The sequence below is a fragment of the Camelina sativa genome, chromosome 10, assembly GCF_000633955.1.
Source record: "Camelina sativa cultivar DH55 chromosome 10, Cs, whole genome shotgun sequence".
Lineage (NCBI taxonomy): Eukaryota > Viridiplantae > Streptophyta > Magnoliopsida > Brassicales > Brassicaceae > Camelina > Camelina sativa.
This window is the reverse complement of record NC_025694.1, coordinates 22,452,910-22,479,433: the sequence shown is the minus strand read 5'-3', so window position 1 is coordinate 22,479,433 and position 26,524 is coordinate 22,452,910. Positions and strand designations below refer to the sequence as shown.

General features: G+C 36.3%; 4 protein-coding genes across 5 annotated transcripts; all 4 read left to right on the top strand.

Moving 5' to 3' along the window:
• Positions 9,523–10,535, top strand: LOC104719594 (paired amphipathic helix protein Sin3-like 3). Its single transcript, XM_010437539.2, has 3 exons — positions 9,523–9,642; positions 10,002–10,154; positions 10,247–10,535. Exons 1-3 carry the CDS (start codon positions 9,620–9,622, stop codon positions 10,470–10,472), a joined length of 402 nt encoding a protein of 133 aa, XP_010435841.1. The 5' UTR covers positions 9,523–9,619; the 3' UTR covers positions 10,473–10,535.
• Positions 13,239–16,491, top strand: LOC104719592 (protease Do-like 8, chloroplastic). Of its 2 annotated transcripts, none has more exons than XM_010437538.2 (13): positions 13,239–13,464; positions 13,855–13,982; positions 14,386–14,426; positions 14,555–14,653; positions 14,745–14,811; positions 14,920–14,995; positions 15,084–15,150; positions 15,231–15,448; positions 15,536–15,603; positions 15,673–15,752; positions 15,858–15,944; positions 16,038–16,145; positions 16,252–16,491. In XM_010437538.2, exons 1-13 carry the CDS (start codon positions 13,313–13,315, stop codon positions 16,378–16,380), a joined length of 1,320 nt encoding a protein of 439 aa, XP_010435840.1. In that variant the 5' UTR covers positions 13,239–13,312; the 3' UTR covers positions 16,381–16,491. The 2 variants fall into 2 exon arrangements, with proteins under 2 accessions (XP_010435840.1, XP_010435839.1); XM_010437537.2 differs by having other exon boundaries at positions 14,386–14,471.
• Positions 17,305–20,225, top strand: LOC104719591 (DExH-box ATP-dependent RNA helicase DExH18, mitochondrial-like). The gene is made up of 3 exons (XM_010437536.2): positions 17,305–17,357; positions 17,456–19,839; positions 19,931–20,225. The coding sequence occupies exons 2-3, from the start codon at positions 17,525–17,527 to the stop codon at positions 19,974–19,976; spliced, it is 2,361 nt and encodes a 786-aa protein (XP_010435838.1). The 5' UTR covers positions 17,305–17,357; positions 17,456–17,524; the 3' UTR covers positions 19,977–20,225.
• LOC104719590 (40S ribosomal protein S9-2) lies at positions 20,699–22,314 on the top strand. The gene is made up of 3 exons (XM_010437534.1): positions 20,699–20,788; positions 21,144–21,525; positions 21,879–22,314. Exons 1-3 carry the CDS (start codon positions 20,761–20,763, stop codon positions 22,060–22,062), a joined length of 594 nt encoding a protein of 197 aa, XP_010435836.1. The 5' UTR covers positions 20,699–20,760; the 3' UTR covers positions 22,063–22,314.

The following is a 26,524-nucleotide window of genomic DNA, read 5'->3' as shown; positions in this document are numbered from 1 at the left end:
AGATTGGGAAGAAGGAAGAAGTTTCTTAGAGAAGAAGAAATGTGTTCATAGGGAAACGATAATTGGACCAGAAAGTGATGCGTAGATACAAGACCAATGTCTCTAGACTAAGTGGATCGATTCATGCAAGAAAGATATGAATGAATCTTTGGTTTCGTCGCTTCTTAGAATTAATTATTATTATTTTTTCTTAATTTTAAGGACTTTTCAAACTTCGAAGTTATTGTGAACTTCGTGTTCGTGTTCGCAAAAGGTTGTAATTTTAGTTATAGCCTTTAAATGAACTGATATACTATCTGTTACGTAAAATATGATATCGCAATTCCCCAAAATTACTTCATTCCATTCCATGTCCCTTTAGGCTTTAGGCTTTAAACATCAAAATACAAATGAATATCCATATAATTATCATGTCTACCAATATGTTTATTTATGCATTATGGAGCTGAGAAAAATCAACAAATGCATTATGCAAGATTCAAATCTGGATAGTGTGATTCACTGATGACATTATTGTTAAACATTATGGCTATGTTTTTCTTATTATGTAAAAAATATTGTAAAGAAAAAAAAATTAAAATCTACCTATAATATATGATTTTTCCATTTATGATGAGCATGCACGTCCAAATATATAAAATATTTGTTCTTAAAAGTGGGTTTGTGATATGAAATATGCTATCAGCCTATCAGTAATCTTAAAAGTATATATAACTTGTATATATGTTTAGTCCAAAATTACGGTCTCTTATAAGAATTTTCGTATATTTATTTAAGGCTACAACCAAAGTATACACATATATACGTGTAAGTAAATATTTATCAAAATCAAGATTTGAAAAATTACAATATAGTTTTATCAGAACAATCTTTAAACAATCTAACCACATATATACAATTTAAAGATCTTTTTAAGATTAAAACAACTGTAATTTTTCATTGGTATAGAAAAATAAACAAAAGAAAAAACCCATTGGTAAAATCGAAGGCATTGCTTAAGTTTGCTATATATGTTTCCGAGTCTGAGACATGTAAAAACATAATGTAGAAATGGAGATCTCGTGGTAAAAACTTTAAAACAGGATGAACGAAAACATAATTCAAGATGAGAGAAGTCCAGAAATAAAATAGGCCTGGGTTTTTAAAACCAATGTAATACAAGTTTGGAAGTTTGGTCAATAGCTTTAAACCTAAGCTTTGTATTTCTTCTCTTTATATGTGAAACATTAAAGTTATCAACCCTCGTCTTGAAATATTTGTTAATACTTTGAAAATTCAAGTATACAAGTATATAGAACAAAAAAAAGTTCATACATATAGTAGTCAAAAATAAAATGCTTCATGGTTGGATTTTACAGCTAAATTCATATCTAACTAATATCTAACAGCTAAATTCATAAATAAATCTTGACTGGATTGGCAAAAACGAATTAGCTTTAAAACGAAGCATTGTCACTAGAAATAAAATATGTTAAATTTGACAAATCAAATATTGTTTCTTCGTTAGGAGGACATACTGTATTGTGTGGATAAAAACCCCTTTAAAGGCCCCTAGAAGATACAAAACAAAATTTTCGGTTTTATAGAAATTGAAACTATATGAAAACCATTCGGTTTAGTTACGGTTCTTACGGTCCTAAGTACAAATGGTATTTTCAGCAACAAAAAAAAATAACAAAAATCACTATCAATTGAATCACAGAATTTTAATCCAATAAAAATCCCTAAAGCAGAAACTGATGAAACAATAATCACACAATCAGCCTGTATCGGGCCTCATCGTCAGAGCCAGAGGAAGATGATGCTGGAGGTACACTTGCCTCTCGGTTCATAACACATTCGCATTCCAATGGTCCTATCACTAATTCTTCCGAAATGATCTCTTCAACCTACAAAATATAATAAATGAGGGAGAGACATTTGAATGAGGTTTTTTTTTTAAAAAAAAACAGTGATTGTGAGATAAAGAAATGGATATTTTTTACAGCGTACAATGACTTGATTACAAACCTTGATAGCAAGACTCACAGAGACCTTGCACAAAACAATCGCATCATGCTCCACCTGAAAGAAGAAACAAAGAAAACAGGTGGGACAAGTCACTAGTGACAACAATCCCCACCTATGAAGAGGATTTTGAAAAATCAAGAAGCAAACCTGCAATGTTCTTTTAGTTTGAAACTTTGTAAAGCAAAACTCCTCCATCTTCCACTTAGGCCTCACTTCGTTTGTATCACTCTTAGGAAAGAAGTTGAATGAAGTCTTTAGTCCAGTGCTTGTGCTGCTCTTATCGGTTATCACTTTTTTATCACCTCCTGAAACCCATATCCCGCTTGGAGTGCTCCATTTTGTTTCATCATCAGCAGTGCTCTTACGAGAGAAGAAGTACCACACACAGTTTGATTTCAGCCTAGATTTGGCTGAGATAATCAACAAAAACCAGACGCAGTTCAATCCAAATCATTCCAGTACAAATCACATGCAGTTTCATCCTCATTGAAGCAGAGAGTCACACAAAATAGCCAAAAACAATTGTATCATTCCAAGATCAGACTACATGATTCTTCAGCAAGAAACCTAAACAATTCATCATCCCAGATATCAATAAAAAGCTAGCGCATCATGGTAGCAAATATGACGAACCTATTACCTCCTAGGGATCGTGGTTGTAGAAATCGACATCAGCAATTGCATTGGGATAGCTTTTGTTCAACAGCTTCCTCCTCAAATAGTAAAATAGCAATTGTTCATCACTCGGTTCAAATACGTGTAGAACTTTGAACTCTGAAAGTGTTTAGGATCGGACAACAACAGATGTGACTCTGTTTTTTGTCTCTCTCTCTGTTTTTGTTGTACACTCAATGTATTCTTCGTTATTATTATACTCGATTCTTGTAGACGAAAACCACACATTTTTATTATATATATAAACTGTATTTATAGGTTTACATGACACACTTTGACTAAGGGACACGTCTCTAGAAGACAACCCAATGTGGAGACACACACAAATACATGTGTAACTGTTTTGCAGTTAACTATTCTATTCGTATCTCTTCGCTGTGTGATACGAATAGTTTATACATAACACAAATCAATTACTTAACTATATAATATAAAGGTTTGGTTAAGATATCAGCGACTTGAAATTCTCCTGGACAATGTTCAAGCTTGATCTTTTCCTTCTTGTTCAGCCTCTCTTACGAAATGATACTTGATGTCAATGTGCTTTGTTCGACGATGTTGAACAAGATTTTTTCCTATAGCAATCGCAGATTTGTTATCACATAGGACCCTTGTACCTTTTTCAGCCTTGAATCCGATCTCATTCACCAGTCTTTGTAGCCATATTGCTTGATTTGCTGAGGAGAAAATCGCAATATATTCTGCTTCAGCGGTTGATTGAGCAACCGTCTTTTGCTTGCTTGAATTCCAACAGCATGCACCCGATCCAATTGAGAAAACATAGCCGCTACTACTTTTCTTGTCTTCAACTGAACCACCCCAATCACTATCAGAAGATCCCACCAACTCTGGTTCTTCTACTTGTTTGAATTGAATCCCATATGTCAAAGTCCCTTTAACATATCTAAGTACTCGTTTTGCTTCTCGAAGATGTTGCACTGTTGGAGATGCCATGTAACGAGACAAGTAAGAACTTGCATACATAATATCTGGTCTAGAAGCACAAAGATACAAGAGTCCTCCAATCATGCTTCTATATTTTGTAACGTCTTCAATTTTCTCATCTATGACTTCCTTCTTCTTGTAGTGAGGAGTTAATGGTGTTGACAAACTTTTACAGTCTTGCATTCCAAATTTCTTCAAAATCATGTGATAAGAAAATGCCTTCTTCGTTTTGATTCACTTCCATGTCAAAAAAGTAACTTAGTTCTCCCCAGTCTGTCATTTCAAACTCATTCTTCATCTCCTCCTTGAAACTTTCAATCTCTTCCATGTTGCTTCCCGTGACTATGATGTCATCAACATATAGACTAACCACCAATATCTCCTTTGAGATCTTCTTCACATAAAGTCATTCTTGATAAAATAACCGTCAATGCGCCCATACCATGCTCTAGGTGCTTGCTTTAAGCCATAGAGCGCCTTGTAGAGTTTAAGAACCTTTCCTTCTTCTCATTCTTTTACAAAACCTGGTGGTTGTTCTACATAAATCTCCTCTTCCAAGTCTCCATTTAGGAACGCTGACTTTACGTCCATTTGGAAGAGTTTCCATTTGTGTTGAGCCGCAATCGCCATTAACGTTCTGATCGTATTGTATCTTGAAACTGGTGCAAACGTTTAAAGATAATCCACACCATATTCTTGTGTGAATCCTCTAGCCACCAATCTCACCTTGTGTTTGATTGCTTCTCCACTTGCATTAGTCTTCAAACGTAAGATCCATTTGACACTAATCACATTTTTATCTCTTGGTCTCTCCACAACTTGCCACGTCTTATTCTTTTCAATCATCCTCAATTCTTCTCTCATGACTTCTATCCACCTCTCATCATTTATTGCTTCCTCCAAATCATGAGGTTCTTCACCCATCATAAGACACATTTCATGTATATGAGCCATCTCTTCAACTTTATCTGTTTGTTCCATCAAATCGTTGATTGATTTGAATCCTCATGGACCAACATAGTCTTCTCCTTCTTCTGTATTTGAAATTTGAAGTTGATTGAAAGCGTTACTTACTTGATCTATTTGAGCATTTCGATCATTTCCTCCTCCTTGTTCTTGTGAGTTGATCTTGACTTGTGATAGAATCGCTTTTCTTTCTCCTTTTTCATCATGGCTCCATGTTCTCTTCTCATCGAATGTCACATCTTTTGACACTTCGATCTTTTCTTCATTTAGCAAAAACACTCTATATCCTTTTGATTCGTTACTGTAGCCTACAAATATCCCTTGTTTGGCTTTAGTGTCAAGCTTTCTTCTCTTCTCATCCGGTATGTGTATGTAACATACACACCCAAAAACTTTCAAGTGATCAACTCTTGGTTTCTTTCCACTCCATATCTCTATTGGTGTAACTCCTTTCTCCAGTGACTTAGATTGGAATCTGTTTTGCAAGTACATTGATGTTGCAATAGCTTCAGCCCAAAACTTGTTAGATAACTTCTTCTCTTCGATCATTGATCTTGCCATCTCTACAAGTGTTCGGTTTCTTCTTTCCGCAACACCGTTTTGTTGTGGAGAGTAGGGAGTTGTTATCTCATGATGTATGCCACTTTCTTGACATAGATTGATGAATTCTCTTGATATAAATTCACCACCTCCATATGTTCTAAGCCTTTTGATCCGATTCTCCGATTGGTTATAAGGCTTGAATATCTTGAACTTTGTGATCACTTCACTCTTGTTTTTCAAGAAATACACCCAGGTCATCCTTGAGAAGTCGTCAATAAACGTGAGAAAATACTTGCTTCCATTTATTGACTCTGTTTGCACTGGACCACACACGTCCGAATGAATAAGCTCAAAGGTTTTGTTTGTGTTGCTTTGAGATTTCTTTGGGAAACTCCTCCTTGATTGTTTTCCCATCTCACAAGCCTCACATATGCTTTTTATTACCTCAAACTTTGGAAGATCTTCTACACTCTTTAGCGTTTGCATTGTCTCCATCTTGTCATAATTCATCTGACCAAAACGCTTGTGCCAAAGACTTGTTTGTTCTTATTTCTCCTCGAAAGCCACATGCGCTTCTTCTCTTGATTTTTTCCAATGAATTGGAAAACTTCTGTCCTTCATCTTGATGTCCAAGATCTTCCTTCCTTTTAAATCTTGAATCACACATTTGTTGTCTTCAAAGATGACTCGATATCCGTTGGATATCATTTGAGAGACACTAAACAAATTTCTTGCTAGTTTGGGTACGTAAAATACATCTTTGATGACATGACATCCTTTGTTTGTGAATACTCTTATATCTCCTTTGCCTTCGGACACAACCTTTCCACCGTTACCAATCTTTATGGTAATTTTCTTGCTGCGATCCAAGGTGATAAAGTGTCCAACATCTTTAGACATGTGGTTGGTGCATCCGCTATTTACCAACCACGTCTCTTCTCCAATTGTTGAGATCTCTTTTTATTCAACAGAACTAAAGAGCATATGACACTCATCTTCATTTTCTTCTTCTGATTCTTCAATACTTAGATGTGCTCTTTCACCTTTTCTAAGTTTTCAATATCTGGCTATGTGCCCTGGCTTGTCGCACACATAACATCTTCTTTCATTGTTTGCACCTCTTTGTGAAAAGCTTTCACTCTTCTTTCTGAAACAATCTACCTCATTGTGATTGTTTTTCTTACACACGCCACACCACATGTTGGCCTTCCCATGGCGAATTTTGTTTTGCTTGTTTCCTCCCCTTGGGCCAAGATTTTCTCCATAAAACGCACCCCCATTGATACGATCTTCTCGGATGTTCCTATCAATTTTGTGACAGAAAGAGTTTATAGGTCTTTTGTTTGTTCAAGTACCCCAACGATACTGTAGAATTGTTGTGGTACGGAGATTAGAATCTTTTGAACCATTCTGTGACAGAAAGAGTTGATAGGTCTTTTGTTTGTTCAAGTACCCCAACGATACTGTAGAATTGTTGTGGTACGGAGATTAGAATCTTTTGAACCATTCTGTGACAGAAAGAGTTGATAGGTCTTTTGTTTGTTCAAGTACCCCAACGATACTGTAGAATTGTTGTGGTACGGAGATTAGAATCTTTTGAACCATTTGGTAATCAGACTTCTCTTCTCCATGAACTCTTAGTTGATTACTCAGATTAATCAACTTAGTTGTGAAATCATTGATGGTTTCACCCTCCTCCATCTTCAAATTCTCATACTCTCTTCTTAAGGTCTGAAGATTAATCATCTTCACTTGTGCACTTCCTTGGAACTCCATTTCTAAAGCGTTTGAAGCCTCTCTTGCGGTTGATGCGGGAGCAATTCTCGGAAAAATAGATTATGAAACTGCACTTTGAAAGATTTGGAGAGCCAACATGTCTTTCATAAATTGATCTTCTCTCTCTTTGATCGATGCCAGTGTAGCGTTTTCAGAAGTTGAACTCACTGTGATTCCGTTTTCGACAATCTCCCACAACTTCCGTGTCTTCAAAATGGTAATCATTTTGATTTTCCAAAAACCGTATGATTCACCATTGAAGATCGGAATAACTTGCTGCACTGTTGTCTCCATGGCTCTGATACCATGTAGAACTTTGAACTCTCAAAGTGTTTAGGATCGGACAACAACAGATGTGACTCTGTTTTTTGTCTCTCTCTCTGTTTTTGTTGTACACTCAATGTATTCTTCGTTATTATAATACTCGATTCTTGTAGACGAAAACCACACACTTTTATTAGATATATAAACTGTATTTATAGGTTTACATGACACACTTGACTAAGGGACACGTCTCTAGAAGACAACCCAATGTGGAGACACACATACATACATGTGTAACTGTTTTGCAGTTAACTATCCTATTCGTATCTCTTCGCTGTGTGATACAAATAGTTTATACATAACACAAATCATTTACTTAACTATATAATATAAGACTCTTCTAAAATAATAAAATGAAGACTTGATCACATTCTAACAATACGAAGCCTCTAGGAAGCAACAAAGAAGTTATTAGTGCCGTAGAAACCGTGGAAGATTCCGGCGCCGACGTAGAAACGGCGGCCATAGATTCCAGAAATCCGCTACTTGCCTTTAGGGTTTCTTAGTATATCTGTTTGAAACAAGATTTCTGCAAGAGTTAAAACGAAACTGATTTATATATGTATGAAACCAAGATTTCGGAAGAGTTAAACGAAAATGGATTTAGTTTTACTCTATGAAGGGATAACGTAAAGAGAGAAGCTGAGATTGGAGACTACCTTCGTCTCCAAGAAATGGCTTCTTTCTTCGTTCCCGTTTTCGCTTCGAAAGGCAGAGAAAAAATACTTCTAATTTAAAAATATTCCTAAGTCGATGGAAAAGAACATCGAACCCTCTAAGTGAGGTAGAAGGTTCACTTTACCAAATCAGAATTTTTTAACTATAGATCGAACCCTCTAAGAGAGAAGGTTTTTTTACCAAATTAATATTTTATTTGTAAATCGAACCCTCTAAGTGAGATAGAAGGTTCACTTTACCAAATCAGTATTTTTATTTGTAGATCGAACCTTCTAAGTGAGATAGAAGGTTTACTTTATCAAATCAGTATTTTTATTTGTAGATCGCACCGTCTAAGTGAAATAGAAGGTTCACTTTAGCAAATGAGTATTTTCTTTGTTGGTTTTTGTAAATTAAGTAAATAACCCATTTATTAACCCATCAAATCCAAATTCTTCTACAAGAAAACATATCAATGAGAAAGGAGTGACAACCAATTGATTGAAACAGAGACAGGTGTAAATATACAAATCCAGCAACGACGATGAAGTAAGAACTAATAAGAAGGAGGTTGTTACATACGTATGTAGGTTTAAGTCTCTTGTGGGTTGCAAGTTCTCTGTTGAACTCTAGTATTTTGAAATATAAAGATAGCTAAAGCCCCATTCGTTCTTCATGCCTAAACGGAACTGAAATCAAGAAAATACAAACAAGAATGCTATATATAGCCATGATCGTCTAAGATATAAGCTCACTCATAAATGGTTCGATGAATGCTAATAAGTAAGAATTTACTAACAGTTCCATCATTAGCAATATATGCACCTCACTCGAATTATTACCCCGTAGAAAAAGCTAAGGCAGTTGGCTCAATTCTTATTTTCCACCATTTGATGAGATTCCCCTTTGACTTACGCAAGTCAGGTTTCAATCCAAAGGATAGAAAACATAGAAAAACATGTACATATATGACAAAAAGTAGCACATGTGGAAAGACTTAATTAACCTGGTGTATTTTATCATTCTTTGTTTGTCATCTTGAATGAAAACCTCAGTCGATCCGTATAGACAAGACGACACTATCTCCATACTAGAGTAACAACATCTTGCAACGGTGGTAAATCTCCAAACTCCACAGGAGATACATACTCCTTCCCAAAAAAAACTCATCATCCGTAACTGTCAACAAAGCCAATTCTGACTACATTCACATTTGCCATATGGCAGACTAATAATAACAAACATAACAAGGATTTATTGTTACATTAATAATTTCTACTTATTAACTTCCATTAATTGCAACTCAAACTACACTAAAAATAGTCTAATAAGAACAAATTAAAAATAGATGCATATTAATACCAATGTCGCAGTCAGTTCCAGTGTGGCCATCAGAGCCACGCTTCTTGATCAGTTTAACTTTGAGTATGATGCTCAACGGAACGTGCATTAGTCAAAATTCTCCTTCCACCAATAATGAAACCACTACAATAACAAATCTAAACCGGCCCTTAACCAGAACCAATCGACATCCCACCCAAACCAAACCAAAACAACCAGCTAGTACAAGACAAAAAAAAATAGTTTCGAAAAATTTTGCTTTTCCTTTTGAGATTATTAGGGTTCACGAGAGAGAGAGATCTTCTCCTCCACAATTCTTCCTCGTCTATATTGCTCGATTGTGTCTAAACTCTTCTCCAATTTCTCTGCTTTCCCTGTATATATGATGGCGCTTACCCCTCAGACGTGAGTTTTTGGATTTTTGACTTCAGTATTTTTTTAGCATATATGTATGCTTTTATTATATAACGCAATTTCTTGTGTCTGTGATGCGTGGGGTTTATAATCGAAACTGTAATTGTAAACTGCGGTGTCATACCTCATTGATAATACATCCTGAGACTGTAATTGTATTGGATTTTGGTTATTGTTTTTGTTGCTGCCTGCTAAGACTGAGAGATGTTTTCTATTTGTGGCCGATTGCGATTTCACGTGATAGTCTCTTGCTGTTTGATTTCATACTTTTCCAAAAATGTATGTTAGATTTCAGGTTATTGCAACAGTACTATTATATACACTTAAAAAGGTTTTGAATAAACTCTTAGGGTTGGAGTCGGAGGAGCTGTTGTTGCTGCTAAACCCAACTTGACAAAAGAGGATGCCAAGAGATTTCTGAAACAAGTCAAGAGAGAGTTTGCTGACAGTGTAGGAAAGTATGCGACATTCCGTCAGCTCATGATAGATTTCAAGGATGGCAGGTTGGGATATATTTAGATATCTCTCACAGTAAAAATTTGTTACAATAAGATTTGATAATAAAAATCGAATGTCGAATTCTGTTTTCTTGCAGGATCGACATAGATGCTATGCTTTTGAAGGCTAATGAGTTGCTTCAAGGACATAACAAGTTGATTATTGGTTTCAACGTTTTCTTGTCAGAACAAGATAAGGTAAAAGTCGACGAGGATGACAATCTATCACCCGATGAAGCACCTTACTACAAGGATACTACTGTAAACCAGACCATAAGGCAGATTGTGAAGATCAACTTAGAAGATGGGAACACGGACCTGTAATAAACTATTCTATTTCTTGATCGGTTGCTAGAACTCTTATATGGATTATTTTTTTTTGATTCTATATTGACGAGAGTTTAGTTCCCCTCGAAAACAAAACAATACACAATCACTTACCTGCAATGTGGGTCTCCTTATATATGCACTGCTCTACAGCCTCTACTTTGTCGATCTTGAAAACTAGTGTTAAGTTTTCTGATCTCACCTTCCTGTGCGGACCAAAGCTCACCTCAGCACATATTCTGACCACACACTATACCATTGGATCTTAAAGATTCTCTCACTGTCTTAATTCTTTCTTATGAAGGTGTATGCTGGTGTGATCGAGTCTTGAATTCCAAATTGCCACAAGAATGCAATCATATCTACTGAATCAACTATTTGCAGATACGATGGCCAAGATGTTTAAGGGATTCAGGTTTACTGTGACAAAAGAGAGAGCATTTAAAATCTTACTAATTACGTGATGTTTTAGTGTACCCTTTAAAGGGTTATAATCCCAATCTTCATTGATTGTACTTTTGTTTGATCTGCACTTAAACTAATAAAGCAGACATGTAGCGTATTGGAAAATTTACACCAAAAAAAAAAAAAAAAACCATGTGCAGGTAATTTGCAGACAAATTAGGATTTATTGTTTCTCCTTTCTTTCTCTTCATCACTATGTGCGGGCTTGTGGGATCATGAGCAATGCAGTGGCGGCATCGTCATCTGAGGAAGATGATGAGGTGTCATGTAGCGTATTGTCTCGACCTTCTTGTTGGACATTGTTCTGAGCTATCTCTGTCGGCTGCTCAACCTAGGAAAACGTACTGACAAATTAAAACGGGAGAAGAATTTGGAGATAAAAAAAAGCAGTAAATAAGGTCTGTACCATGATGGCCGGATTGGGTTCCTCGTCCTCCTTCTTCCTCTGAAACAACTTGCACAAGGAAAAAGTGTCAAAGTTATCCAAGCGATACTCTTCCATGCTCCATGAAGTAAGCTTTTCCTTTTTGTCAATATTCCTAGTGTAGAAATTGAATGGCTTCATTGTCCCGCTGAGATCACTGTTTTGATCTTTAAACTCTTTCTTCTTAGAGCCACCACCTTCTTTTAGCTTCACTCCCCACCTCCCATGTGGAGTCACCCGTTTTGTTCTAGGACCGCGGTTATACTTCCTCGCCGGGGTAAAGAAAAACCATACATTCGTGGTGGACTTGAGCTTTGAATGCCCAGAGAGATTGTAATTGTATGAGAAGTAAGAGATTGTTATAACTTAATAACGTGAATGATCATTAATTACAAGAGTTGTTACACACAGCAACTAATAGAAACTGAGTTTATAATTAAGAAGCGTAAACGAGATACATCAATTCAAGATTCTTATTTGTGCAGATTAGTTCAAACACAATCTAAAACCTTAACGACTCTAGTTGATTACTTACTACCAAAACACTACCAAAGTTTACCAAAATCAGTTCAAGAAACAGAAAGAAATCGAAAACCAAACCTGGTAGATCCCAGGCTTCGTACTTGTAGATATCCACCTCCGCAATTGCATCAGTAAAATCCTCGTTCGACACTTTCCCTTTTAGGTAGATCCTCAGGACTGGGTTGGAAGAAGAAACCAGGAGGTAGTGAAATCGCCAGTTGATAAATCTCTGGCGTAGTCGCAGCCGTGGAAGACTCCGGCGCCGGCGAAGACACGGAGGCCATAGATTTAGATAATGCACCTTAATGATTTAGGGTTTCTGAGTATCTGTATTCAACCAAAATTTTCAGAACTCACAAGTAAAATTGGAATTCGATTACTGTGGAGGACAATCTAAAGAGAGAAGCGGAGATCGGAGGTTACCTAAGGTAACTTACCTTCGTCTCCAAGAAATGGCTTCTTGTTTTAGGGGTTTTCTATCTCGTGCCTTGGTTTTTGTGGTCGGTGGAAGAGAATAATAATAGATCCTCTAGCCGAGTGAGAGGTTTCACTTTATAAGGATTCCATCGACATACAGACACAGTCTATGTATTTTACTAATTAGATACTATCATAAATATCACTAAAATAAGTTTTTATTCCAAAAATATTACAATTTAGTTTTTTTTTCAAAAATATCACTAAAATATATTTTTTTCTAAAATACCACATAATTTAATTAAAGTTCTAATACTAAAAACTAATTTCTAAATTCTAAATACTGAATGTGTCAACCCAAACCTAAAAAAAAGTTTTTACATCCTTAAAAATCAATTTTTTGTGTTTGTTGTAATTTTGGAAAAAAAAAATTTGTGATATTTTTGGGGGAAAAAAACTAAAATATGGTATTTTTGGAAAAAAACTTTTTAGTGGTATTTAAAAGAATTTCTCTACTTATTTTACCATTTTATTTAATAAATGTAAATGGGGTTTCCTTTATTTATCTTTTAAAATAAGTTTTTTTGTAATTGATTATGGTTTATAGTAATTTTAACAAAGTAGATAATCATCCTATAACAGAATAATCAAAATAATTTAGCTCTCCATCTACAATGTCACTTCAAGCTAAAGAAGAAAAGAAAAGTTTATTTTTCTTAATAACTTCAAATATTAGTTGATATTACTATAATCGTGAAGATGTATTTTTGGTTTATAAAATAAAGAAGAAATTACGCTAAAATAATAATACAATTACTAAATACAAAATAACAAATTGGGCCGAAAGAAAGACATTTTTAATAATTACTAAGGAGGGGTATTTACGGTATTTCAGTATCTCCTTCTTCCTCAGCTACACAAAAGAAAAACAAATTATCCAGGTTTAGCTTGCCCATATCGATTGGTGTCAGAGTTTCCCTGAGAATTGTTGCTTAGGTAGTAAAGAAAGATGCAGCAGGTAATAGCATCTTTCTCTTTGAAACCTAATCCGATCAATTCAACTGAGAATGAGTTTGTGGGTCGACGACAACTTCTTTCCTCCGCCTGTTCCAGAATTTCCCAAGGCGACGTCCTTTCAGACCGACCCGTTTCTTTAGTCAAGTAAGCCATTTGAGTTTCTTACATTTGTCACCAAAATTATTCGTTTTGATTTGGGTTCCTCAAAGATTATGACTTTTTTTTGTTCACAACGGTTCTTAGGTTACTGAGTGTGTTATTAAGAATGATGATGTTATGTCTGATACTCTGTTTTAGTGTTATGAATTGTTTTCAAAGATGGTAATGAGAAATCACCATAGAGATAACTTTTGGGACAATCTTTTCAATTTGTGTTTATGTCAAAACTGGTAATTTTGTTGGTAAATGTAAAGCTATGGGGGTAAACTCTCAGTTTCGAACTTTGTATCAGCCATTTTGTTAAATGTAAGATTTGTTGATTTCGTTGGAATTTTGATGTTTATGTTAGCTTTTTGGCTGCTTTGTTTTCTTTAGGGTAACTCGAGATTGGAAGTCGAATTTGCATGAGTTAGCTGTGAAAAGTGTCCCTTCGACGACAAGACGTATCTTGTTGACAAGTTTTTTCATGAATTTGTGCTATAATCCTTCAAGGTACTCATCAGGTCTGCACCTAGTTCAGCTTTTTTTTTTTTTCCTTTTTTCTTCTAACTCTTTGTTTTCAACAATTCGATGAGGCAAATTTTGTATAAGAAGCTTAATTGTCACAATGAGAGCGTTGTAGTTCCTAGCTAGTTATGATCCAGAGTTCTTAGTCGAAAGGATTTTGCAATAGCCGTGTTAGATTTCAGAAGCTCCTTGAACTAGAACTACCAAAAAGAAACCTTTTTTTTCCAATATCAAAGCAGTTAACAGGATTTGTTGCACTAGGAGATAACATGAATCATCATGATCTAATCTTAGCCTTTTCATAACACTTTAAGTTTTTTGCTTATAGTGAGATTGTTTTCATTGATTCACAGTGATATAATTTGATTGTTGACTATGCTCTGTGGTGAATTACTTCAGCCTTAGCTCTTGGTGATCCATCCGTTACGACAGTTGAAGATGTAAGTCCACCTGTTTTCCCAGCTGGACCTCTTTTCCCTACTGAGGTTTGTTTCTTTGATAACTGTAATGGAAGTTTCAGGTTTTGATGGTTATATTAAGATTCTTCTTATCTTTTTCTCTGTGTCAGGGGAGAATTGTCCAATTGTTTGAGAAGAATACTTATTCCGTTGTCAACATATTTGATGTGACATTACGACCTCAGCTCAAAATGACGGGTGTGGTTGAGGTACTGTTTTCTCAGTACTTAAAGAGTATCCCTGATTCATGTTGTTATCGATTGTTTTTGACATACAATTTCACTCACAATGTAATCTTAGATACCCGAAGGAAATGGCTCTGGAGTAGTCTGGAATGGAGAGGGATACATTGTGACCAATTATCACGGTAAGATGATTTGAATGAACTGTGATTAAGTGTTCAAGTGCTTGAGATGGGCTCGGATTGTAGATAAATGATAATATTGTAAGTTTAGCTGTATCTTCTGCTGAACAGTTATTGGCAATGCCCTTTCAAGAAATCCTAGCCCCGGGGATGTTGTTGGTCGTGTGAATATTCTAGCATCTGATGGGTGAGATTTGTTCTGGGGGGATGAATTATTTCAGCCGTTTGTAGTCTTTAGTTATTCTCATCTCTGCTCGTTTGTGAAAATCTTGAAGGGTACAGAAGAATTTTGAAGGAAAACTTGTAGGTGCTGATCGTGCTAAAGATCTTGCTGTCTTGAAGGTATACTCTATGTTGTAATATTTGTCGACGAAAGTTAAAAAGAATCAACTGCTTATATTGATTTTACCATAAAAACTCAGGTAGAAGCCCCTGAAATACTCCTGAAACCGATTAAAGTTGGACAGTCAAATTCTCTAAAAGTTGGGCAGCAGTGTTTAGCAATTGGAAACCCCTTTGGTTTTGACCACACCCTTACGGTTGGGGTCATCAGCGGTCTCAACCGTGACATTTTTAGTCAAACAGGAGTTACCATTGGTGGTGGAATTCAAACTGATGCAGCCATCAACCCGGGGAATAGGTACGTCTACAGAAACATACAAAAAGAGGGGAATAGTTACATTTTCTATGTGGGTTTTAATGGATCTTTCTTCATTGAATTTTGCAGTGGAGGTCCTCTGCTTGATTCAAAAGGGAACTTAATTGGGATCAACACAGCCATATTCACACAGACAGGTGATTTATCTTTGACTCACAGAATCATGTAAGAATTCCATTATAATATTTAATCCTGACTTCAAACAGGAACATCTGCTGGTGTCGGGTTTGCAATTCCGTCATCAACTGTATTGAAGATTGTTCCTCAACTAATCCAGTTCAGTAAGGTAAGCATGAATACAATCCATTGTTCTGTTTTCTTAATCTGGCTTTCTTTCGCCTTCCATATTTAGAATTTTTTGTAATGTTGTTACTATATCCAAAAACTACAGGTCCTTCGAGCTGGTATTAACATAGAGTTAGCCCCTGATCCAGTAGCTAATCAACTCAATGTTCGTAATGGAGCCCTTGTCCTTCAGGTATGTAAAACACTTCGTACTCTGAAACCTCGAAACCCGTTAATTTGTTTGATGACTATGATTACAAGAGCCGTTTTTTTCATGCAAAAACAGGTACCGGGAAATAGTCTAGCAGAAAAAGCAGGCTTGCATCCAACATCTCGGGGTTTTGCTGGTAATATAGTGCTTGGAGATGTCATTGTTGCAGTTGATGACAAACCCGTAAGCCCGACGAACCTCTATTCTCAAGTTTTGGTTGTTTTGTCCCTTTGTTGTCATTGTTCTTGGAATGAAGAACCTATTTCTGATTGTTCTGTGGTTAAATCAGGTGAAAAACAAAGCAGAGTTGATGAAGGTATTGGATGAGTACAGTGTAGGTGATAAGGTGAAACTTAAGATCAAGAGAGGAAATGAAGATTTGGAGTTACAGATCTCACTGGAAGAGAAAAGCTCATGAGAGAATAGCAAAAATTACCATCGTTGTTGTATCAATTCTCTGAACTGTAATGTCCAATGGGAACAAAAAAAAATCAAGAATCTTTAAAATGTTTTTCTAACCAAATTTTAACTATATTGCAATGAATTTTTTTCCATATTTAATTTTCCCAAATGTATCACCTGATATTAAAAAACTTGGGCTATATGAAAATTTCCATTGGTGAATAATATATAAGATATAAGATTTTTTTTTTCTTTTTTTATGTACCATCATCTTAATAAAAACTTAGAATTCATAAAAAAATATATATCTATATTAACATTTTTGAAGTACATTTTGGTTTATGCCTTTTAAGTTTTAATTATTATTATTATTTTTTTACAACATTAACCCCTTAAGAAATTCCATAAATAACATTGTAGAGAAATTCAAATACTAAACTTTCTTAAATTGACCAACATTTGTTACATTTATTGCTATAAAATCTTAACAACATCTATGCATTCCGATTTTTCCAAAAAAAACTCTACCCATTAAAGTTTTAACTCATTAAATATCCAAAACTATTTTTATGGATGCTAGAATCTCTCAAATTTTAAATGATATACAACAAATTTTCTCTAACATTTATAAATTTCCTAAACTGAAAATTCAATATATATATATATATTTTTAAAGTAATATATATATACAAACAGTTATAATTAATAATTTTAGTATTTTATCCAAATAAAATTATAATACTTTAAGAATAATTGTATCACCGCTTAAATATAAAAAATATTAAAAATTAAAAATAGATAATTTTATTATTAAATTAAATATCACTAAAATCAAACATTATTATAAATAAAATTAAATAATTATTTCGTGGAAATAAATACCACTATATAAAGTTATAAACTAGTCTTGTTACCAGAGTAGAATAAAAATGGTGTAGGGTTTTACATCTCTCGCTTTAAAACGCCCACCATCACTTCTCTTCCTCTCTCAAGGTACGCTTCGAGTCCGTTTTACTATTTTTAGTCTCCTTTGAATCCAACAAACCCATTTGGAGTAATACGATAAAGGAGGCGACTTTTTTCTCGAACAGGGTTCAAAACTACTACACTGCAAAATTGTTAAATCTCAATTCTTTTGTTTTGGATTCGAGTTCGTGACCATGGCGAGAGGCGTAGCTGGGGTTTTGCGTAGAGCATATACTTCTAGGGTTAGGGTTCTGTTGTCCACACGAAATTTACATTCTTTTAGAGAATCTGAATCTAGATTTCTTGGTAATCCTGTTTCTGATGTGCCCACGAGGCGGTTTGGTTCGGAGAATCCGGTTCGGATTCGGCTTCCATGGAATGATTACAGATTTGGGAGCTTTGTGATTAGTAAAGTTAGGGGCTTTTCGTCTACAGTGGATAGTAACGGGGGAAATGATGATATGGAAGATTGTGGAAGAAGTGTTGGTTCTGGTTCTGAGAGTGATGATTATGATGAGGAAGGTGTGGTTAATGAACTTAGTGATGTAGATGAATGCTTGATCAATGATTCAGCGGTTTCTGAGAGTAGTAGCGAGGCTGCTCGTGCTTTGAACGATCGGTATCAGGATCCTGTGGATTTATACAGAGAGCTTAGGGAAAGTGAAGTGCGTTCTAAGCTTCAGCGTAGTGAATGGGATACTTTACATGAGATTTTCGGGTATTTTGCACAGTCAGGTTGGGCGGCGAATCAGGCTCTTGCGATCTATATTGGGAAATCGTTTTTCCCAACTGCTGTTAGCAAGTTTAGGGACTTCTTCTTTGAGAAATGTAGGATTGAGGTTGTTCAGGATCTTGTTCCTGTTGGGCCAACAGATGAAGCTGTTAAGTTTTTGTTCCCTGTGTTTGTTGAATTCTGTATTGAGGAGTTCCCTGATGAGATCAAACGTTTTAAGAGTATTGTTGATACTGCAGACCTCACGAAACCCGCGACTTGGTTTCCTTTTGCTCGAGCTATGAAGCGTAAAATCGTTTACCATTGTGGACCGACCAACAGTGGCAAAACGTACAATGCTTTGCAACGGTTTATGGAAGCTAAGAACGGGTTGTATTGCAGCCCACTTAGGTTATTAGCCATGGAAGTTTTCGATAAAGTAAATGTTCTAGGGATATACTGTAGTCTCTTGACTGGACAAGAGAAAAAACATGTTCCGTTTGCCAAGCATGTTTCTTGTACGGTTGAAATGGTTTCTACGGATGAGTTATATGAAGTGGCTGTGATCGATGAAATACAAATGATGGCGGATCCTAGTAGAGGTCACGCTTGGACAAAAGCTTTGCTTGGATTAAAAGCTGATGAGATTCATTTGTGTGGAGACCCGAGTGTTTTGGATATTGTGCGTAAGATGTGTGCTGATACAGGGGACGAGTTAGTTGAAGAGCATTACGAGAGGTTCAAACCGTTAGTCGTAGAAGCTAAGACCTTATTAGGAGATCTGAAAAATGTTAAGTCAGGGGATTGTGTTGTTGCGTTCTCTAGAAGAGAGATATTTGAAGTTAAGATGGCTATTGAAAAACATACAAATCATCGATGCTGTGTTATTTACGGTGCATTGCCTCCTGAAACGAGGAGACAGCAAGCTAATCTGTTTAACGATCAAGAAAACGAGTATGATGTTTTGGTTGCAAGTGATGCTGTTGGAATGGGATTGAATCTTAACATAAGAAGGGTTGTTTTTTACAGTTTGAGCAAGTATAACGGCGATAAGATGGTTCCAGTTGGTGCATCACAGGTAAAACAGATAGCAGGGAGAGCTGGAAGGAGAGGAAGCCGTTATCCAGATGGGCTTACAACGACGCTACACGCAGAAGATCTAAACTATCTAATTGAGTGTTTGCAACAACCATTTGATGAAGTTACAAAGGTTGGGCTTTTCCCGTTCTTTGAACAGATTGAGCTTTTCGCTGCACAAGTTCCAGATATGGCCTTTTCTGCGCTCTTGAAGCATTTTGGAAAACATTGCAAACTCGATGGTTCTTACTTCCTGTGCCGTCATGATCATGTGAAGAAAGTAGCGAACATGTTGGAGAAGGTACCAGGATTGTCTCTAGAAGAACGGTTTAACTTCTGTTTTGCACCGGTTAATATCAGGAATCCGAAAGCGATGTACCATCTGTTTCGCTTTGCTTCAACATATAGCCTAGATATGCCGGTTAATATTGCTATGGGGATGCCAAAGGGTTCTGCGAAGAACGACACCGAGCTATTGGCTTTAGAGAGTAAACACCAAATATTGTCTACGTATCTGTGGTTATCTAATCAATTTGAAGAGAAGAACTTCCCATTTGTGGAGAAGGTTGAAGCAATGGCGACAAATATTGCAGAGTTGTTAGGTGAATCGTTGATTAAAGCTTCTTGGAAGATGGAGTCAAAAGAAGAGAAAGTGAAAGGTCAAAACAAGGAAGGTAGAGGATATGAAAGACCAGCTTCACTAATCAAGCTAGTCCATAAGTAAGTACTTGCTAGATCTTTTTTGTGTGTTTTGAGAAATGTTATGATATAATTGTGGATTTTTTGCTGAAAGCTTTGTGTATTGTTTCAGGCGTAAAGAAGAAGAGTTTGGTTTGAAGGAAATTCCAATAAAGTAGTTTCTTAGTGATTTTGCAGAGACAAGTAATGGTTAAACCACTAGTTATAGTAATTGTTAAGCAAAAGTTCTATGGATTCTTCATTCTTTCGATTTTTACTGGTCTGAATCTTTCCAAAAATTGAATCTTCTTGTGAATCCAGAAGAGACAAGAGTCATCAACGAGATTTTCTAGATGTTGCTCATATGTAAATTAAGTGTAATAAATTAGAGACCATTAGAAAGTTACATTTCTTCACAATAAACTTTTTTTTTCTGATTTTGTTTCTTATTTTACAAAGAGAGTTCAATTAATAGATAATTGTGTTTGGTATTTGTTTCTTTTATGTTCATATATAAATTACAAATGGGATATATTTTGAATGGTATATAAAAAGTAAGAAGAGATATTTAAGAATGACAATTCTAGGTTCAAATTACCACATCAAAAGTTAACTATCAAAAGTAGCATTTGTTTACACATTAATTTACTCAAATATAGGTTAACCCACCAGCATTACTAGACTTTTAGTCTTTAGTGGTATGCTGCTGTCTAAGGGTATTTCTCAAAAAAATACAATCTTTTTTCTTCATATTTTTGTAAAACAAAAATAATAATGATAATATGAATTTTGCAAAAGAAAAAAAAACCAATCCAAATGTTTTAAAGCCCAAAACAAACAAAATAAAAATGAGTCATTGAGACTAGAGCCGCTTTAGTTTTTTTTTTCATAGTTGTGTATAAAAAGCTCTTCTTCTTCTTCTTCGTCGCGATCAACTCTTTTTTGTTTTGAGCAGCAGCAGCTATGGTAAACGTCAGATTCTACCGCAACTGTGAGCTCTCAACTCTCTATCTTTTATTTTCTTATGTTTTCCCCTTTTTGTATTTTCTAAAATCGGTTCTTTCCCCATGCTGCTCTGTTTTTCTTCCTCAAATTTTACTTAATAAAGTTTAGTTTTTTCCTGTGATTGCTTCTATTATTCGTTTAATTTCTCTGTACTATTCAAAAATGATCATTAAAATTTTCGAGACTTGCAAAATATTTGTAGTGTATTGTAATTTTGATGTGAAATTTCAACTCTGCTCTGCTTCTTATGTGTGAAAAATTGGGTTTTTATTTGTACTCTGTTTTGTTGTTCTTCTTTGCATGTGATATTTTAAAGATTTGATTTTTTTTTTTTTAAATAGATGGCAAAACGTTCAAGAAGCCACGGCGTCCTTACGAGAAAGAGCGTCTCGACGCCGAGTTGAAGCTTGTCGGAGAATACGGTCTTCGTTGCAAGAGAGAGCTTTGGAGGGTTCAGTATGCACTTAGCCGTATCCGTAACGCTGCGAGGGAACTTTTAACTCTTGATGAGAAGAACCCTCGTCGTATCTTTGAAGGTGAAGCTCTTCTTAGGAGAATGAACCGATATGGTCTTCTTGATGAAAGCCAGAACAAGCTTGACTACGTTCTTGCTTTGACTGTTGAGAATTTCCTTGAACGTCGTCTCCAAACTATTGTCTTCAAGTCTGGTATGGCCAAGTCCATTCACCATGCCCGTGTTCTTATCCGACAGAGGCACATCAGGTAAAAAATCGTTCCTTTGGAATTGGTACAATCTTGGGAATAGTGTTTTTTGTAAAATGTGGTTTTTAACCGGGTTGATACTTCTAATTTGTCACAGTTCACGGCTCGAAATGAACTCATTTGTGTTAAGCGTATAGGTGATGTCTTTTGAGTTAGTATGATCTTGGGAACAACGTTTAGTTAACTGCTCCTATCAAACTCAATTGTGTTGAGGTTTATAGGTTTTGTGTCTTGCTTAACTCGGGTATAGTCTTGGGTGGATCATTCTAATTTCGTATCACTTACGGCTAAAGATGAAGTCAATTGTTACAAAAGCTGATTCTTGACCTAATTCTATTTTCGATTCGGTTTAGGGTTGGGAGGCAACTTGTGAACATTCCATCGTTCATGGTGAGAGTAGAGTCGCAGAAACACGTAGACTTTTCTCTGACCAGTCCTTTCGGTGGTGGTCGACCTGGAAGAGTGAAGAGAAGGAACGAGAAAGCCGGGGCCAAGAAAGCTTCTGGTGGTGATGGAGATGAGGATGATGAAGAGTGAAAGTACCAAACCCCTAAAACCCTTAAAGATAAACGACCACCTAAAATACCAATATGCTTTTAGTTAATAATATTTTGGTCCTGTTACCTATTGTGAGATCTTTGGTTTGTTAGTTTCTTGACTAGTAGAAATAGTGAAGTGTGTTGGTTTGGTGATGCAATATGGTTTTTACTTTTTATGTAGTGGACCATTGTGTTCTTGAACCATATCACTTTCGGATCATCCTTCTTATATAGTAGTGAGTATTATGTCCGGTATCTTTGCTTACAAAGCAAAAAGCTTGGTTATAATTATACGTGTTGTAAAACACGGAGGGTGGATTTTCATGGCCATATACGTTCAAGACTATAAGGTCCATCAGCCACTTCCTCTTAGTCTAAGTCGGTTTAGTACTAATGTATTTGAGCATTGTCTTTTCACTATATATATATGTATGATTATCGAACATAATGAATAAGAATAAGAAGAGAAAACTTCCTTCGAGTTTCTCTAGTTTACAAAAATATGAAGATATACATGTAGGTTAGTAATAAGTTGTTACCAACATTAAAATGTTTCTTTTTCAGTAAAAACGTTTTAAAAACAAAACAAAAAATTATTTATGTAAATAATAATGTGAAACATAAAAAGATATGAATGTTATACAAAAAAATCATATTTCCATAAAAGGTTACATTTTATAAAAACGTTTAAATATTTCACAGGTAAAACATATTTTAACATAAAAATAAACTCAAATTTAAATAAAATAAAAAAGAAAAAATTTTAGTTACATATTTTATTTTAAACAAACAAATTTTAGATACTAAATAATAATTTTACTCATAATAACTTGACATAAGTGCGGGTTTTTACTTAGAAATAGATATTCAAAAAAAAAACACAACTAGAATTCAAACAAGAATAAAAAAAGAAAAATGCAATTAAACTTGGAAATAACTCAAAATTAAGGACCAGTATGCGAAAATGATGTAGGTGTTCGTTCATAAGAAGTTAAAAATTTATCTTTTATAAAAGTCTAAAATAATTTCAGATAAAGATATCAGTTTGGGTGGTGATGAAGCGCCATTAGCAATTCCGGAAGATGTTGTGGCCAATGCCGCGGCGGAGAATCGGTTCATCCTAATCGGTCGTCCTGTTATGTCGCGCCGTCAGAACATTCGATCAATCATTGCATCTATGCCCAGAATTTGGGGTCAGGCTGGTTTTGTTCAGGGATGTATGGTGGGTGGGAATAATTTCCAATTCATCTTTCCTACCAAGGGTGAATTGGAATTGGTTCTCCGTAGAGGTCCTTGGGCTTTTAATGATCGCATGCTAATCCTCCAACGCTGGTACCCAAACAATAATCCTTCCCTCATCACCTTCATCCCGTTCTGGGTCCAAATTCGCGGAATACTTTTCCAGTTCCTCAATCACGAGGTGATCTCCTACATTGGTCGTGCACTTGGTACACTACTAGAGGTTGATTATGATGCGGAAGCTGCTGCAAGAGTGGAATTCGTCCGGGTCCAAATTCATTGGGACATCCATCAGCCTCTCCATTTTCAGAGACAGATTCAATTCCAACATGGTGTTAATACGCTCCTGCGGTTTCGTTTTGAGCGTCTAAGGGGCTTTTGTGAAGTGTGTGGTATGCTCACACACGACACAGGTGCTTGCATCCTGAAAAATGGTGGTGATGCGCAATTTGATGACCATGATGATGATGAAGAGCTTGGTCATCCTGTGGGCGTTGCTAACCCATGTGTTATCATCCGGGAGTTAATGGAGGAAGAACCAATTCAATAAGCTGCTCAAGAAGTACCCCTCCCAAATGATCAGATTTTGGAGGAACCTGTGGAAGCAAATGACCCTGCTCTTAATGGTTTGGCACATGTTGAGGCACAACAGGCTGATATCCCAACACTTGGTGAGGGTGACTCCGCTATGACTGCTAGAGGCAAACGTAAGAGAGATGAAGCATCTGATCCTGCTGAGAGGATGGAGAGTTCCAAATTCATGTACGAAGTTGGAGAAGGCAGTAACACCGGGGAAGCTTGCAGTCCCCATGATCTTGCTAGAGGTGCGGTGGGCTCAATACCACCACCTTCACCATGAGGACAGCCGCTTGGAACTGCAGAGGATTAGGCAATGACCTCGCAGTTCGACGTCTTAAGGAGATCAAAAAGACTTTTTCTCCGGACATCATTTGCCTCTTTGAACCAAAGCAAGGAGATGACACTGTTAGAGATATAGGTGCTGAATTAGGCTACGATCGTGTTGTAACAGTTCCTCCCATAGGTTTAAGTGGTGGAGTTGCTTTATTTTGGAACAGTTGTATCTCATTATTCGTTCTCTCTCAATTCCCAAACCTTGTAGATACTCATGTTCAAGTTAATGGATTTGGTTTTTACTTGTCTTGTGTGTATGGTAATCCAAATCCATCTTTAAGACACTTGGTTTGGGAAAGGTTAGAACAGACATCAGTAACTCGAAATGGACCTTGGATGGCCATATGCGACTTTAATGAAATCAGAAACAATTTGGAAAAGAGGAGGACCTCCTCGACCGGAGAGTTCTTTCACTGATTTCAGAAGAATGATCCAAGTATGTGACTTCCATGATCTAAAACACACAGGAAACCCTTTCTCATGGGTAGGAAAGCGATATACTCATGATGTAGCTTGTTGCCTAGACCGTACGTAAACACTGAATGGCTTGCACACTACCCAGCCTCTCATGTGGAGTTCCTTGAGCTCATTGAATCAGACCATAGACCGGTCATTACCTCAATCTCCAATGACTTCTCTCCACGCACATGTCAATTCTACTTTGATTTAAGGTTAATAAACAGAGATGGTTTTAATGGTGCCGTTCAAAAAGGATGGACAACCCGAAGACCGGGTCAAGCTATGTGTCTCACTACTCGACTGCGTGAATGTAGGAGATCCATCTCCATCTGGAAGAAATCAAATAGAACAAATTCTCAAGAAAAAATTGGAATTCTGAAGACTTTGATAGATCAAGCTCATACTAACGGATCAACCACACATCACATCCGAGAACTCCGACATAATATGAGTTGTGCTTATCATAATGAAGAAGAGTTTTGGAAGGATTAAAAGCCGAAAGACATGGTTGTCTAGTGGTGATCGCAACACAAGGTACTTCTTTGCTACTGCAAAAAGTCATACTGCACGGAATAAGTTATACTCTATCCTTGATGATGAACAACCTGAGTACTGTGGTGATAGTCAGATAGGAAAAGTAGCTGAAACCTATTTCACCAACCTGTTCAAATCTGAACTGTCTCCACAAAATAACCACTTTCATGTCTTCCGAGATTTCCAAGCAAGGGTCGCAGCAGAGATAAATCATGACTTGGTCAAACCAATTACCGAAGAGGAAATCAAAAATGCAGTTTTTGCTATTGGAGCAACAAAAGCTCCTGGACCGGATGGTTTCACTAGAGCTTTTTACCAGAACTACTGAGAAACAACAAAGGATGCAGTTTGTCAGGAAGTTCGCAAATTCTTTGACCAAGGTGACTTTGATAGAGCTCTGAATCATATAAATATTTGTCTAATTCCAAAGACCAGCAATGCAGAGCACATGAGTGAGTTTCATCCTATCGCCTTGTGCAATGTCAGTTATAAGATAATATCTAAAGTCCTAGTTGGAAGGCTAAAGCAACACCTTCATCACATCATCTCCGAAGAACATGCAGCATTCGTACCATGGCGAGTTATCACTGACAATGTGCTAATAGCACATGAGCTTATTCATGCTTTAAAGGTTAAAAGACGCTGTGCAAACTCCTATATGGCGATAAAAACTGATATCACCAAAGCTTATGATCGTTTGGAGTGGGACTTTCTGCAAGAAACAATGTTCAAGTTTGGGTTTGACGTCAAATGGATTCAATGGATTATGACCTGTGTCAGAACGCCAACTTTCTCCGTCAATATTAACGGTAACCCTCAGGGTTTTATCCAACCAGAACGGGGTATAAGGCAAGGGGATCCACTTTCTCCTTATTTGTTCATACTATGTGTTGATGTTTTAAGCCACATGATGAAGCGAGCTGCAGAACATGGTAAAATTTAAGGGATTAAGATCAGTAATGCTAGTCCTCCAGTGAACCACTTGCTTTTTGCAGATGACTCGCTCTTCTTCTGTCAAGCAAACTTAAAATCCTGTGCAGCTATTAAGGATATCCTAACACAATATGAACGAGCATCAAGACAACAAATTAACACAAGGAAGTCTGCTATCACCTTTGGCAAACGAGTTCATGCTACAATCAAAACGCAGATCCGACAGAGTCTACAGATATATAACGACGGGGGTTGCGGTAAGTATTTGGGACTCCCTGAGCAGTTTGGTCGGAAAAAGAAGGAACTATTCCAATATATTGTGGACAAGGTTCAAAACAGAACAAAAGAGTGGACCAACAAGTTTTTATCACAGGGGGGGGGGG